This window comes from Calonectris borealis, chromosome 16 (genome assembly GCF_964195595.1).
Source record: "Calonectris borealis chromosome 16, bCalBor7.hap1.2, whole genome shotgun sequence".
NCBI classification, from domain to species: domain Eukaryota; kingdom Metazoa; phylum Chordata; class Aves; order Procellariiformes; family Procellariidae; genus Calonectris; species Calonectris borealis.
Genome location: NC_134327.1, coordinates 5730719 through 5744691, shown reverse-complemented (window position 1 = coordinate 5744691; position 13973 = coordinate 5730719). Strand labels below are relative to the sequence as shown.

The 13973-nt window shown below is 36.4% G+C and overlaps 1 protein-coding gene across 7 annotated transcripts in view; it reads right to left on the bottom strand.

Moving 5' to 3' along the window:
- Positions 1 to 6549: 6549 nt before the first annotated feature.
- CLEC16A (C-type lectin domain containing 16A) overlaps positions 6550 to 13973 on the bottom strand; it is an 89774-nt gene continuing 82350 nt past the window's right edge. For 6 of the 7 annotated variants that reach the window (XR_012676082.1, XM_075164974.1, XM_075164979.1 and 3 more), the window contains one exon: positions 6550 to 13624. Coding sequence is in view for 5 of the 7 variants with exons in the window: in XM_075164974.1 (XP_075021075.1) it covers positions 13266 to 13624 (359 nt within the window). In the remaining 2 variants the exon portion in view is untranslated. The remainder of the gene's footprint in view (positions 13625 to 13973) is intronic. The other variant, XR_012676081.1, reaches the window with a different exon arrangement.

Below are 13973 nucleotides of genomic sequence, written 5' to 3'. Positions count from 1 at the left end.
TTAAAGAATTTGACATGTTTCCCTCCCCCACAAAACATTTAATATGAAGATCTTTTCAGAAACTCACAAAGAAGCTTGCAAGATCTATTTTAACCAAAATTTAGCCGAGCCAAGCAAGCATATTTCCCTCCAAAGCATTTTGACAGCTATGTAAGAATTACAAGTTATGTAGCAGACAGTGGTTGCAAACAACACTTTCGCAGGAAAGCCTTGAAGCTGATAAACTGTGATAAGCAAATTCAAGTGAACTGCATGATAGAGAAGCAGCAAAGCAAAGCCGCTCACATCTTGTTCCCAAGAACTTTGGAATTAAGTTACACCCTTCTCACATCAGCAGCAGGGTTTGCATAGGATAATATGCATGTGGTGTAGAAAGAGCATGACTTAAATGCAAGTGTGGCTGTGGACAGTTAAATCTGATATTCTTACAGATGACACATGTTTTTTATAGTATCAGTTAAGTAATTTATATCCTGAATAGAGGTCAAGATTACATATAAAACGCTATATACTGATGTTTCTTTTCTCTTGGACTGTTCTGTCAAATTAGCTATTATTTTCGTTCTTTGTATGACTTAGAAGACTTCCCTCTAAAAGCTTCAAAACTTTAATACCTGAAACAAGACCTAGTTACACAAAAGTTAACAAAGGGTTTCAAATTTCTTACCAGAGAGAAGCCAAAATAGAGCAGCAAAGTCTGTGACCAGTCAGACAAAGCAAAGGGACTTTATTTTGAGCTTAAGGTATGACCTACTATGAAAAATGCATGCCTACACATACTGGAGCAAATAAACGGCTCTGGTTTGAGAGATGCGGGCAGTCCTAAACATTCAAAAGGTTGTAAGCACATAAGCAACATTGTATGTCTGTCTTGTTAAAGATTCTGGAAACCACTGTATTATTTTAAGACACTTGAACTTTTCTTTTCTTTTTAAATATAAGAACCTTTTTGAACTCTCATCCACTAGAAATGTATGTAAAAACCTCCTGAGTTGGTTATACAGAAAATAAGACCCCAAAATGCTAACTTCAAATTTTGCATCAGACTCTTGAGTTTTACCAAAATTATACATCAAGTAGCCAAGATTTCTGGTATAAATTCTTGAAATCATTCTGAAACACTTGAAATCACTCTGAAACATTTAAATGGCTCTATCATATCTAACGTATCACTAGCAACAGTGAATCAGTGGGCACAGCGCACTGCAAGAACCATTTAGACCTCAAGTAAAGTATCTCCACTCTGCCATCTTTAGGGAGAGTGGAGAAAGGAGATGGCCAGAGCCACGAGAAGGCAGGAACAGAATAACCAGACAGGGTGACCTTCAAAAAATTGCTCCCTTCCGTCCTTGTTTTGCAAGCACTGGGCAAGACGTGCTCATTTCTCAGGTTACTGCCTCTCCCATCCAACAATTCCCATTTTGCTTGTTGGGACCTTTTCGAGAAACAGGAATAATGGACAGAAAAAGGCAGAGTTCATTCACTATGCGTGATTTCTCATTTTCCATAAAGCCTCTACAAAAAGAGGTAGAAGCAAGCTGGTTGTTCTGCCCTTAGCCAACTCTCTGCCCTAAGGTGTTGTAACCCTTACCAACAGTTACTATTTCCAATGCCATTGGCTGAACTAGCTGGGGAGGGATGTGTTAGCTAACAAGTGGCAGGTAAATCTCACATTCAAAGACAATCCCTCTGCAACACACTGATTTCATTTAACTTTAGAATATCAGACAGAAATCACAAGATGTGCATAGCAAATATTCCCAAATCGTAACATATCCCAAACTATTCATATAGATTAACAGATATATCAAATAGGGTAACAAATACTGGAAATACAAGGTTAGATGATTACTGACCAGCTAGATTTTTTTATGGTGCTTTGCCTTCTGTTATTTCTATTTAATTTGTTCCATCTGCACATGGATGTCAATAGATAAAAATAAATAAAATTAAAATTAAGATCTAATTACTGTCTTACTTGAAAGTCCTCCCCTGAATAGGGCATTAAAGTTTATTTTAAACTATGCATGTAAACTCTTACAAGGACAAGATAGATCAAGCTGCAGACAGCTTCAGCAGTGACCAGATGCAGTGGGTCTATTAGATCACTCAATCACAGCAGACCTGTACAGTAACCTAAAATTTTTCAAACTCAATTCAACTTGAGTAGAGAATGCTGCTGACAGAAATGTCTAGTTTCTTTTTAAGAGAATAACTCCACCAGTTTTCTGAAATAATTTATATTATTTGGGCATGGTGTGGGCATGTGTGTTGGGTTGACGGTTGGACACAATGATCTTAGAGGTCTTTTCCAACCTTAATGATTCTATGATTGCATATCACAAAGTACTTCAAGGCTCTCCAGCACTGCTCTCTGTAAATACCTGGGCAGGTTGGAGAAGGAACTGCTTTTTCATCTGATACTAAGCCTCCCTTTAGGGCTAGAAAGCCAGCAGTCTCACCAAGTGAAACATTTGGGTGGTAGACCAGCACAATTTTGAATCTACTTTGTAGTCTTTTTATTGATGTTTTTGTTCTTATTCATTGGCATCCTCCCCTCACCAGATGTGCTACAACAACCACTTGTGCAATTTGTCCCACGATGAATGCAGACCTAAAGGACAGTTAACCTGCTCCACTAAACAGCATGCCAGTCAAGGCACACCTGAACAATATAGTTACCTACATTTGTGATGCTGCACTCTCAGTCCCCAGAAAGAGAGGATAAAGATCTTAAATAGAAACCACTAACAAAAGAAAAATGCCAAACCATTTCATACGCTGAATCAACAGTGAGTCACAACACTCCTAGACTCTGACTAACAGACCAGACAATGAAGCAACATTGCAACGAAAAAAAAAAAAAATCCTCTACTTAGTGTGGCCAATAAAAGACACGCTAAGAAATAATCATGGGAAACAGTGGCTTTTTGTTCAAAGATCAACTGCATTGGTGATTTCTTGAGGGATTTTTTTGTTTTGGTTTGGTTTTTTTTTGATTCCCCAGCAAAAAACCTCTTGTACTTCATAAAAGCAGATGGTAAATTTGCTCATCATTGGATATTTCCAAAACCTGTTGAAGTTCTCAAGTTAACCATGATCTCCCAATTAGTACTTGTCAGTAAGGGGCATCTACTATTAAGAGAGATGCTTCCCTCCAAATGAGGATATATTCCTTCCCACCTCCAGTTTGTGGGAGAACTATTAGGGTATTTGTTCACTTTTAACCACCCAAAATGGAATTTCCACCTTCAGAATATTATCCTAAAGCAAAACTATGCAAACCCAATCCATTTACCAGCGCCCAGAATTGGTAGGAAAATTTTGCAAAGCCATTTTCAGGTATTTAAAAAAAAAAACCTCACCACCGCTTACAGATAAGTATTTTTTTATTAGCTTCTTGTCATATTTTCTCCTTTTTAGTACTTTCTCTGTAGTTTAAACAAGCTGAGAAAGGCCTACAGTTTTCCTCAAAATTAACTCAGAGAATGAAGTGTTTTGGTAGAAAAAGAAAATGAAAAAGCTCTTCCTGAACTGTATGGTTTGAAATCATAACAGAAAGTCCCTTTTATGGTTTATGTGAGAAAGGTTTTAAATATCAGAGAATCGAGATTCTACTCTTCTCAATTTTACCAGCCTACATGAAAGGATTCCCATCTTGTGATTTTTCTAAAACCTTAAACGAAAAAAAAACCCAAAACAAACAAACAAACAAAATCAAGCTTCCTTTCCATGTCCTAAAAAAAATTACATAAAAGCAGAGAGGACAAGAGGAATTAGAAATTTATGTAACCCCCTTTAAGAAACTAGAAGATTAGATAAGAGAGGCTGACAGAGAATTTTCTATTTCCACTTTTACTATTCTGAAAAGACCTTCCTTCCACCTTCTGATTGTAAGAAATTTTAGGAAGCACAGTTACTGAAACTGAAACACTGAATGCTAGCCACCAAAAAAACCCCAGTGAATGTACTCAGTGTTGCATACTCAAAAAGCAAGCCTTATCTCCATAATTCACCGGTCATACCCGCTACTCAAACAGCTTGTGCTAAGCATACCATCTCTCTGCTGCGGAATCCACCTCCAAAGCTGATTGTTTGGTACATGTTACTGAGTAGAATTTCCTATGCATCTTATTACTCATCTCACCCTGATGTGTGACAAAAATTGGAAGAGGAACTCTGCTTTACCAAGTGCGTAGAATCTGTTGCAATGAAAAAGTAATACACAGTTGCATCCTTCCTACACCTAACCTAAGACAAGATGCAAAACAGAGTCAAAAGAGCACTAACAGGATATATGCTCTTGTGATTTTATTTTGAGTCTTTTTATTATGGAAAGGTTCTTAGAATCCTAATATTGGAACAGTATTACCTGAGAACCTCATTTCCTACTGAATAAAAACGTTTCTAGCCTTTGTGACAGGTCAGAAAAACAAGGATTTGGAAATCTACTCCAAAACAAAAATTGAAATCTTCACACAAAAGAGCATCAATACAAAGGACTCTACAATCTCTGAGTGAATTCATGCTGCTGTGAAGGATCTCCTCACTGATCAGACACTGTAGAATCATCCTTGACCTCTTGCCTCTCCACCTCCCTCAGCCTGACACCAAGAGGACTGGGGGGGAGGGGGCAGGAAAATGCTGCATTTGGTGGTAAGGCATGCTCACCTGCAAACGACTGCTGTCTCTAAACTATCAAAATTTGACAGAAGTACCTGTCATAATCCACTGAGATGACTTTGGCTTCTTTCTTCCCCTTCTCAGCAATATGTAATTTCAAAGACCTTATCTACTAGCCTTAATAGTATATTAAGAATATTATAGTATCAATTAGTAGTCTATCAGAATGTGTCAGAGGAGTGAAGCACATGGGATAAGTGTGAGTACAGTTATTTCAGTTCACAAGTGACAGCCAGGAGTAAGTCTGATTGTTATCGCATAGTCTACTGGCTTCTTTACTGCGTTTAAGAGAGGACAGATGCAAGCAATTTCCCCTCAATATTAGAGGCTGGACAGAGTGTTTTTACTGTTATTCAGGGCAGGAGAAGTGTGTGCATATTATCATTACAACCAGGTTCTCTTAGGAAGAGAGAGACTACTTTTGTCCTCTGTAGGCCTCCCTCTGCTGACTTGAATTCTTTTCTCTAAGACATTATGATGGTTCTGCCTCTCTCCTCCTTCAGAAACTCCTTTTTCTTAGATTATCAGGCCTTATTATTCAGGCTTAGATTATGAGATCTTTTGAAATACGTTGAAAGCTTTTGCCTGTCCTCAGAGACTCATTCTACAAAGTTGGGAAATGTGCTTGTTGAATGGAAAATACTGATCTCATCATTCTCCCTGTCTTGCCCCCAAATAAAGGTTTATATTTCACATAGACCACAGTTTAATTTTTTTTGGCCTGTTTGGATAACCGATAAGGACAGATGAATACTCAGGCTCTGTTTCCTAGTTACACATCATTTTTCTCGCCTTTAGTATGCAATAAACATTGTGACAAAGGACGGGAAAACAAGCTGTTGTTTCACTGCAGAAATAAATTTTGATTTTAAGTTAGTTGGATGAAGACATCTTTGTGTAAATTTGTCCTCATTTTTGGGTCATTTATTTGAAGCAGATTTAGGTTGCTAAGAAGCTTAGAAAAATGTCTAAAACTACAAGGTATGCTCAAAACTTAGGTAGATTAAATAAGTACTGTGAACGGTTGTAGTGACCCAATTGTCTGAGCTAAGCTGGTTGCAGGAGTTAATGTGATTGGCACAGGAGCAAAGAATGATAATTTGTTCTAGCCTCTTGCCAGAAAACTTATTAAAACAATTGTTACAAAATTTGGAGAGGAGGTTTATTTTAATACAGTTGTTAAAAGTAGAGTGTTTCCTGAGGCTTCCTACCTCTGCTGCTCATTTTCCCCAATACACTATGTTTTAATATTTGCATCTTATAGTAAATCACAGTGTTGTCTCCTACCTATGATACCTAGCTTGCTTATTTCATGGTACAATGTGATTTAATTTCTTCCTAAGAAATCTTCTGGAGTAATGCCTAGTTTGAGAACTAACATTTCACAAGGAATGTATATTGACTGTAATTAATTCCTATAGAAGAAGAGGCTAATTAACAAGAATCCAACTAATAACTCGGTTGGATTTAATCCATATACTGAACTGGCAACATGCACCAGAGAAAGAGGCAGCGGGTGCAAGGATATATTTGGGGAAGAAATCATACATGACAGGCACTTTCAAAGTGGTTCACAGACATTTTAAATGTTGCCCAGCCACTCTTAACCCTTGGTCTCATCTACTTTCCATCACCTCTACAGGCTTCTTTTCTGCTCTCTCTCTCTCATGCTATGTCCTTCCTGCATACACAATGCAAAAATACCTTGGCTACTTCAGCTTTCAGCTTAAAGATTAAAGTGCCGACATTCACATATGCACACCATTCTTCTTAACAAAAGTAAGCTTCTGCAAATTTTGCATTTCACTGTTTTTGAATGTCCTTGCACATCACATCCAGCAACAGAACCCATGAAAGGGAAGGAAGTTTTCTTAGTAACACCATTTTTATTGCCAAGTTCCATTTACAAAGAAAGGTCTATTGTTCATTCTTGTCCAGGTTTTCAATAGCCATGACACATGATTAATGCCAGCAAATACAGACTTAGCTATAGAAATCTGGATTTCAGAAACATACACCAATATTTTCTAATTTCACTTCCTTCCCAGACACTTATTTACATTTTTCTTTAAAGTAACATAAGATATTGTCACATTTACTGCAAATGTCTAACAGAACTTACATTAAATAATTAATACTTATTACCTGTAGAAAGACATTTCAGAATTCTATTCACCCCGTGTTTGGGCTTTTTTCCATGTAAGTGTAAGTACGTGTTCAGGACTTCAATTTTTTTTTTCCAAATGAAGTACATTTCAGACACAACTTTATTGAAATATATTTCATAGGAGGACAGTCCTTCATGTTAATTAAATGCTTTATGTAGTGATTAAATCCCAGGTACATTCATTCTTCTAGAAAAATACATTTCCCGCTGTTTGCGCTTAAAACAATCAAACTTACAAAACAGCTCAAAATGAAGTAAAAAGTTTGCAACAAAAAAAGAATCAACACACCTATTCACAAGTGGAGATGCCTAAAGTTATCCCCTAAAGCTTAAAATGCTTCCAGCAGGTCCCCTAGAGTTGTAACAATGTATTATTCAGTGCTATTGCTGGGCGAAACAAAGCTCCTCAAATTCTAACAGTCTATAAATTTGCACACTTGAATCTATTCTCAATCCTTTTCAAAATTATCTGCATGTTCATTATAAATATTTCTGCCACTGTTAGTCCTTAAATACACCCAAACACAAAACCTCAGACCTTCTCATCTCCTCATACATACTTAAGTTATCAGATTGCAATTACTATGTCTTAAACTCACTTTAGTATGAGTACCCATAACCAAAAGTAATGGAGAACAAGATGAAAAAAAAATTTCATGTATCTTAAGATTAATCTTAAAAGAATCCTGGGAACACTATATACTAGTCTGAACGTTATTTAACTCTAACTTTTGTCATCAACAAGTATTCTTAGTCATTACCTGCTTCTTAAGCCCTTTTTATTTATTTTTTTAAAAAAATGCACTCCATACATTTATTTATGCTAACAAGACAGTCACAACAATGACTCAAGTTTTTCCTTTTCATATGAAGAACCAATGAATTCAAGTTAGCAAAACAATAAAACAGATACCGCCACAGTGCACATTTATTAGACAAGCAAGATTTAGCTTTACATTTATAATACATTAACAAACATAAAATACATATTTTATAACACCTTGCAAAAGAAATCAAATCTGAGCAATGCGCAAATCTAAAAATTTTGGGAGATCAAAATAGGGAAAATTCTGTACAAATATAATATAAAAATACGTTTCCATATGAAAGAACCTTCTGTTTGAGACTCAGTCCAGAACAGCATCTCCCATGTCTTTGCTGCTGCTCAAACAATCCTGAGCAGCAGGAAAAAATCCCAAGCACTTCCCCCCTCCCACCCCCTAAAAACATCCCACCCTAGCAAACCCTGCTTGGATTACCATCTGCTTTTCAAAAGCCAATAGGAGACAGTAAGAGTTATTATTAAGAGACAGTAAGAGTTATTGTATTTGTTTCTAATTCATGCTGCAAATGTTGGGAAAGGTCAGAGTAACAGAGCAGGCAAGCACAGATAATACATAATAGAAGTGCAGTGCCCAGGTTAGTGATATCCTAGGGTAGGCCAGTGATGACTAAACAGTGACATATCAAAAAACTCTTTCAAGAAGAACAACAGTAACAGTTAGGAAGAGAATTTTCAACGTATATTTAGATGCCTAACATTAGGTTGCCTGAAAAGAAGCAGGAGACTCATCAAGGAGCCTCATTGTCTTTGAGGCAAAATGCCTAGATCTCACTGATGCCGCCATCTGATGTCTCTTGGCAAATCTTTGATTCAACTATAGGACTAAAACAATTTCCTAGATGACAGCTCCCTGTGCAATGTTTTTTCAAAAGCAACTCCCCATTTAACTTTAGATGGTTAGTGAAGGCAACATCAGAATGTTTAGCATGGTGGGGTTTTTTTGAAGAATACTACATGCACGTTAGTGAAACTACTCATTAGGCTCTTCTGTAGTTACTTACCTATAATGTGTGCAGCAAAAAGAGTGACTGATTACACTAGAGCACTGACAGCACCATGTGATTAAAGCGTTTACTTTTGTGAAGTGGCTTCATACTTATACATACAGTTTGACCTGCTTGTCTGATAGCTTACCTATGTCTTCAAGCATACAGCATTAAGTTTAATTTACTACTAATAAAATGACACTCAGTTGCAGGGTAATTACTGAATTCCTAGATTGCTTAATCATCCCAGGCCACTTGCAGTAAGTGTGGAAATTATAGTCACTCATGTCTTACTGCTTGATTAGGGAGAAAAAAAAAATCACAGTAATTTCAATCCTCAAGATTGCTGATTTTGCTATAAACAAACTATTTTAACCACCAGTTTTAAAATTCTACACACAAGAATACTTCAAATCCACAAAGGAACATTATTTCCCCCTGTATTCTGTCTCTATTGGGCAAAGGGTTCATATGTATAACTGGACATTGACTTAAACTCTGAATACTGGTCTAGATTTGAGTCTTAAATTCTGGATATAGAAGAAGAGTTTTTAAATATCACATACCTGTCCTTTAGCAACAATATTGCAAAAGAATAAATGAATTCTGGAAGATATTCCCAATTTTTCCTCAACCAAGTGACTTCAAGGAAAATTCCAACTGTTGTAAAGCGAAGAATGTTGAGGAGCTTCTGTAACAGGTGTAATTTTATATCTTTTGCTTTTAAGCTCAGCTTAATTTAAGGAAGAGAAGTCAGCATTTTAGTTTATCATGAATTAGCAGAGCAGAATACAAATGAGCTCAGTCCTTATATTATACTATATTATATTATATATAATTCATGACTTCACAGACAAAATACAGCTTTTATTATTAATATATGTGACCACATTTCTAATGAATTTGGTTTAATCCACACAGCTTGTAAAATGTGCAGGAAGTGCAGGAAGCTTAACCTTTGGTTTCTTCTTATATAAAAGAATTTCTGAAAAACAATTTTTGCACACAAGTTTTACACTGTAAGCATTACTTCCATGGAGAAGCAGACATTAGAATTGGGAAGTAATGTTTCCTCTCTCCCCTTCTTTACCAAATTAGCAAGTGTTTGCTGCCATTACTCTCTTCACAAATCAAAAGCTCGAGTCTTGCTCATTGTTGTACGCTGGATTACAGAAAAGCAAAGGGGATCAGCAAGATGCAGTGAGACCTAACAATGAATGCAATACATAGTTCTGATAAACAAGTAATATCTTGGTAAAATTTGATAAAATGAGACACATAGACCATAAAATAGCAAAATAACATTCAGTATGCCTTGGCTTCTTTGGCTTCTCTTCTCCAAAGGAAGAGAATAACAGAACTGTTTTATGTTAACAGAATATGGTTGAAGATAGGCATAGCCTCTACAAACAAACACTGAGAATTCAGCATCTCTCCAAAATTTTGGCATTTTGCTCTGGAACATTGCTATATTTATTTTAGAGTGATTCTACCTCCCTCTGCAGTATTACACTGAAATAGTGAGCCTTTTGTATAGTCAGTTGTTTAGCTGCTGCTCGCATTTGCAACTTGGTGTTTGGATTTGGTTAAAAAGAGTGATGTTATACTGACTCAAATCAACTTTTGTTTAGAAAAAAAATTACATTTGTGGCTGATGTGCTAAGACTTTCTTGGTTGAGTTTCCTTTTTACAGTGAAAGGGGGATAAGGAAACAGCCCTTGAGTCTTTCTGATAAGGGAGAGAAAGATATGATACTCTTCAAGGAATTGTAGATGAGTAACACCGTACTTGAGATAAAAGATTGCCGATGACAGATTATTTCAGCATCTCCAGAGCTTTTACATTCTGAAGTCTCCTAATGCAGCATGAAGCACAGTCAAACTGTATACACATATGCCTTAATATTAGAAGCAAACAAGTTCAAAAATCAATTGCTTCTGTGGCATAACCATTCAGCGATTTAGGTTGGTCTGTACCAGTTGTAGCATTTATATAACACCATAACATTGGTAAAGCTGGTGCAGTCAGAGATTTCCTAGTGTAATTCCACCTTTGCAGAGAGCTTTTAATACAACTGCTAAAAGATATCGCAGCTTACCACCCCTTGACCAGCAAGGCTCTGCCAGCAGCGGACTAGACAGTAGACCTAGTTTTCTGTTTTCCTACTAATAGTATCTATCTCAGTCATTTCCTGTGAAGCTCTCAGTAGACAACTAGTCATGAGATTTAAAAGCCACTCAAAGGCAATAAAAAGCACAAAGTCAGCTTTCTTTCCCTTTGTCCCGTTTCCTGTGCAGTATGGCTCAAGGGTGAGATTATGCATACCCATTAAAAAGACTCCTTGTGCATGGTCCTAATCTTGCCAGAACTGAATTTGAAATTAGATAAATAAAGATCAAGGTTTTCCTATCTAAAATTAATTCTATTTAAGGGAACTCAGCCTGCACAGTGGCATTTTGTATAATCTAGGTCAAGAGTTAAGGTTAACAACTAACACAAAATGCTTTCAAATTAAGTAAGGCATCATTTTTTCTAATGATCTTCAGAATATTACTGGGGCTACAGTGTAATGCTGCAACATACTAGAGGAAGTCTAGACTGCAGTAAGTTCAGCTAATAAAAATTTATGTGATCCTTGTGCCCAAATTGCTACTGATGTCCAGGCTTGTTCAGGTACATGTACATTAGCTGCAACAGTGACTGCAGTGTAAAATTACCCTAAGCATATGACCAAAAAAAAAGGTAGGCTCTTATTCCAGCAATGCCAAATTCTCATCCTATATCCATAGCAGTGCTGAGGACACCTAACCCTCATAATTCATTTAGAGTTTGGGCCACTCTGGAATGGTCAGAATATTGGTTAATTCAATTTGAGACAAAGTAGAAGTCACAGAAAACTAGAAATCAACAATACTGCATGCAAAACCTATTAAGGGAAGAAAAAAAAAATGCAGGAGTTTGATAGCAGACACCTTGTATACACATTTCACAAAGATTAAGTTGTTATGTGAAGGAAAAGATGGAAAAAGCGAGTGAAGCTATACTTGTGGATTAGTCAATCTCATATATAAATGTAACATTTAAAATCACTTCAAGTATTCCATCTGACAGCCAGGAAGAGGTATAATAAGAGACTGGGAAGTAGGCAAAAGTTTTTCAGATTCACCTACTTGATATGAAATCAATGTTAGTAGAGACAGAATGTGGAAACAGATTGCACTGATGACTGAAATCACAATACCAAGTAAAGCAAATAGTAGTCTTCAATCTTTGAGAGCCAGAAAGCACTCGATGTTATGAGCAGACCAATAATGACAATCTACTCATTTTACTATTAATTTAAATTAACACCCATGGAAATTGATTAGAAGTCTTAAATTCCATTCATGTTAAATTATGTATCAAATCAGCAAGGAACATTCCAAACCTTAATCAACACTTTTCCACTACTTTCTGTCAACTTGGTATCAGGATCTAGGAAGCAAAGTAAGGCAAGCATAAACTCAGAATCACTTTTATGTAGCAACGTTGTTTAACTGTGATACTATCCCAGATAGGAAAAAAACTACACAATACCTTTCCTTTTGAGTTTCAGACTTGCAAAGGAATTATCAGTTAGATGTGGTGACCTTCTTCCTACATGAAGATGAAAAATTTAAAAAACCTCTTTAGAGCAAAACTGCTTCCATCTGCTTCTAGTTGTCCTTCAGTAGAAAGGGTATCATCACTCCTCAGAGGTGTAGCAATTTGACTGTCAGAAGCGAACAAACAAGCTATAGCAATCTCTTAAAATATTTCACATTCCTCTGTAGCTGGTTAAACAAAGACTAAAGTAGTCTCAAAAATCCCTTATGTTAATTTGAATAAGCATTTGTCATTAAATTTCAGGCTTTTACCTTTTAAAAAATTGTTTGATATATCTTGCTTTGAATCAAATCTTGAAATAAATATTACACATGGAAAACACAATATTGAAGTCTGGAGTCCTACAAAAACAATACTGTAAGTGGCCAAGCCTGCTGGTATCATGCAGACTTCCAAAAGATGAATGAGATCAGGATTAAAAAAAGAACCAAACCAAAAACAAACTGAAAAACACACCATGTCTCAAATGGAAATGTTATCTCTGTACTACTATATATAATTTTTTCTGGTCAATGGTATGTCTCCAATTTCAGAGAAGTAATGATACAATATCCTGAAGCCAGGTATCCAAAAATTTCTTCACTTTGCCATAATACTGTAGACCTTTTACAATTAACTTAGTTTCTGCAGCTGGAACTCTATAATAGAAAGAAAGTAGGTGCTCTGAAATACTTTCATGTTCTTGTATAACAGAAATTGGTAGGAAACAACCAGTCCAGAATCAAAAGTTGTTTTTTTTTTTTTTTTCTTCTCCAGTTTAAATATGCTGAGCATCTGATGTTTACTCTAAAAGCTGCCCACATTCTCTTTCATCAGTGGAACTCTTCTTGTGGACCAGATGGCCTCTCAGGCTTCAAGAAGTATCTGCACTCCCAAAGAAAAAATAACAAAGAATATGGTTGCATTTGCTTCACTGTTCATCACAGTCTGCAGCTTGGCTTTAGTCAGAACACTCTTCCTCAACCTCTTTTACCTTGCAAACTTCAACTTCAGATTGCAAAGAGGACTGAGGAATGCAGCTGAATGTTCGAATGCTGTGTGGATCAACTGGTGGCACCAGTGTAAGCGACTCTACACTTAGTGCATCCGTATTGTCATCTGTTATTAATGATATTGTGGGCTGCTGTGCAGGAATCAGGCTAGGAGACAGGTTTGCTGTTTCTATGTCACTACTTTTTACAACGTTCTTGCTAGACTTCGAGACAGCTGAAAGAGTTTCATCAGTCAACATTGCCTGACCAGAAATGATCATCTGACCAGAAATGGTCATCTGAGGCTGCTCTGGAGCTGAAGCATCATCTAATAAAAGAAAACACCAAGAAACAATGAATATTCAACTTAGTATGTACATTAAGCCTAACAGTATACTATTATTTATGAATATTTAAGAATAATTGGGTGGAAAATGCAGTTCTGTGAAGCACTATGCTTACACATTCACTTTTTAGTAATTAGAAATAAAATATTATGAAGACATAACATAAAATGCCAGCAGTAATCTGTTCAAGTTAGGAACCAGAAAATGTTACACATTTAGTATTGGAATATGCAGCAGTATCAGAAATATTCCTAGAGAGAGGAAATTGAGGGGAAGAATAAGAAAGCCTCTCCAGTATTTAGTATAGACTAAAGTGAATAGCCACCCCAT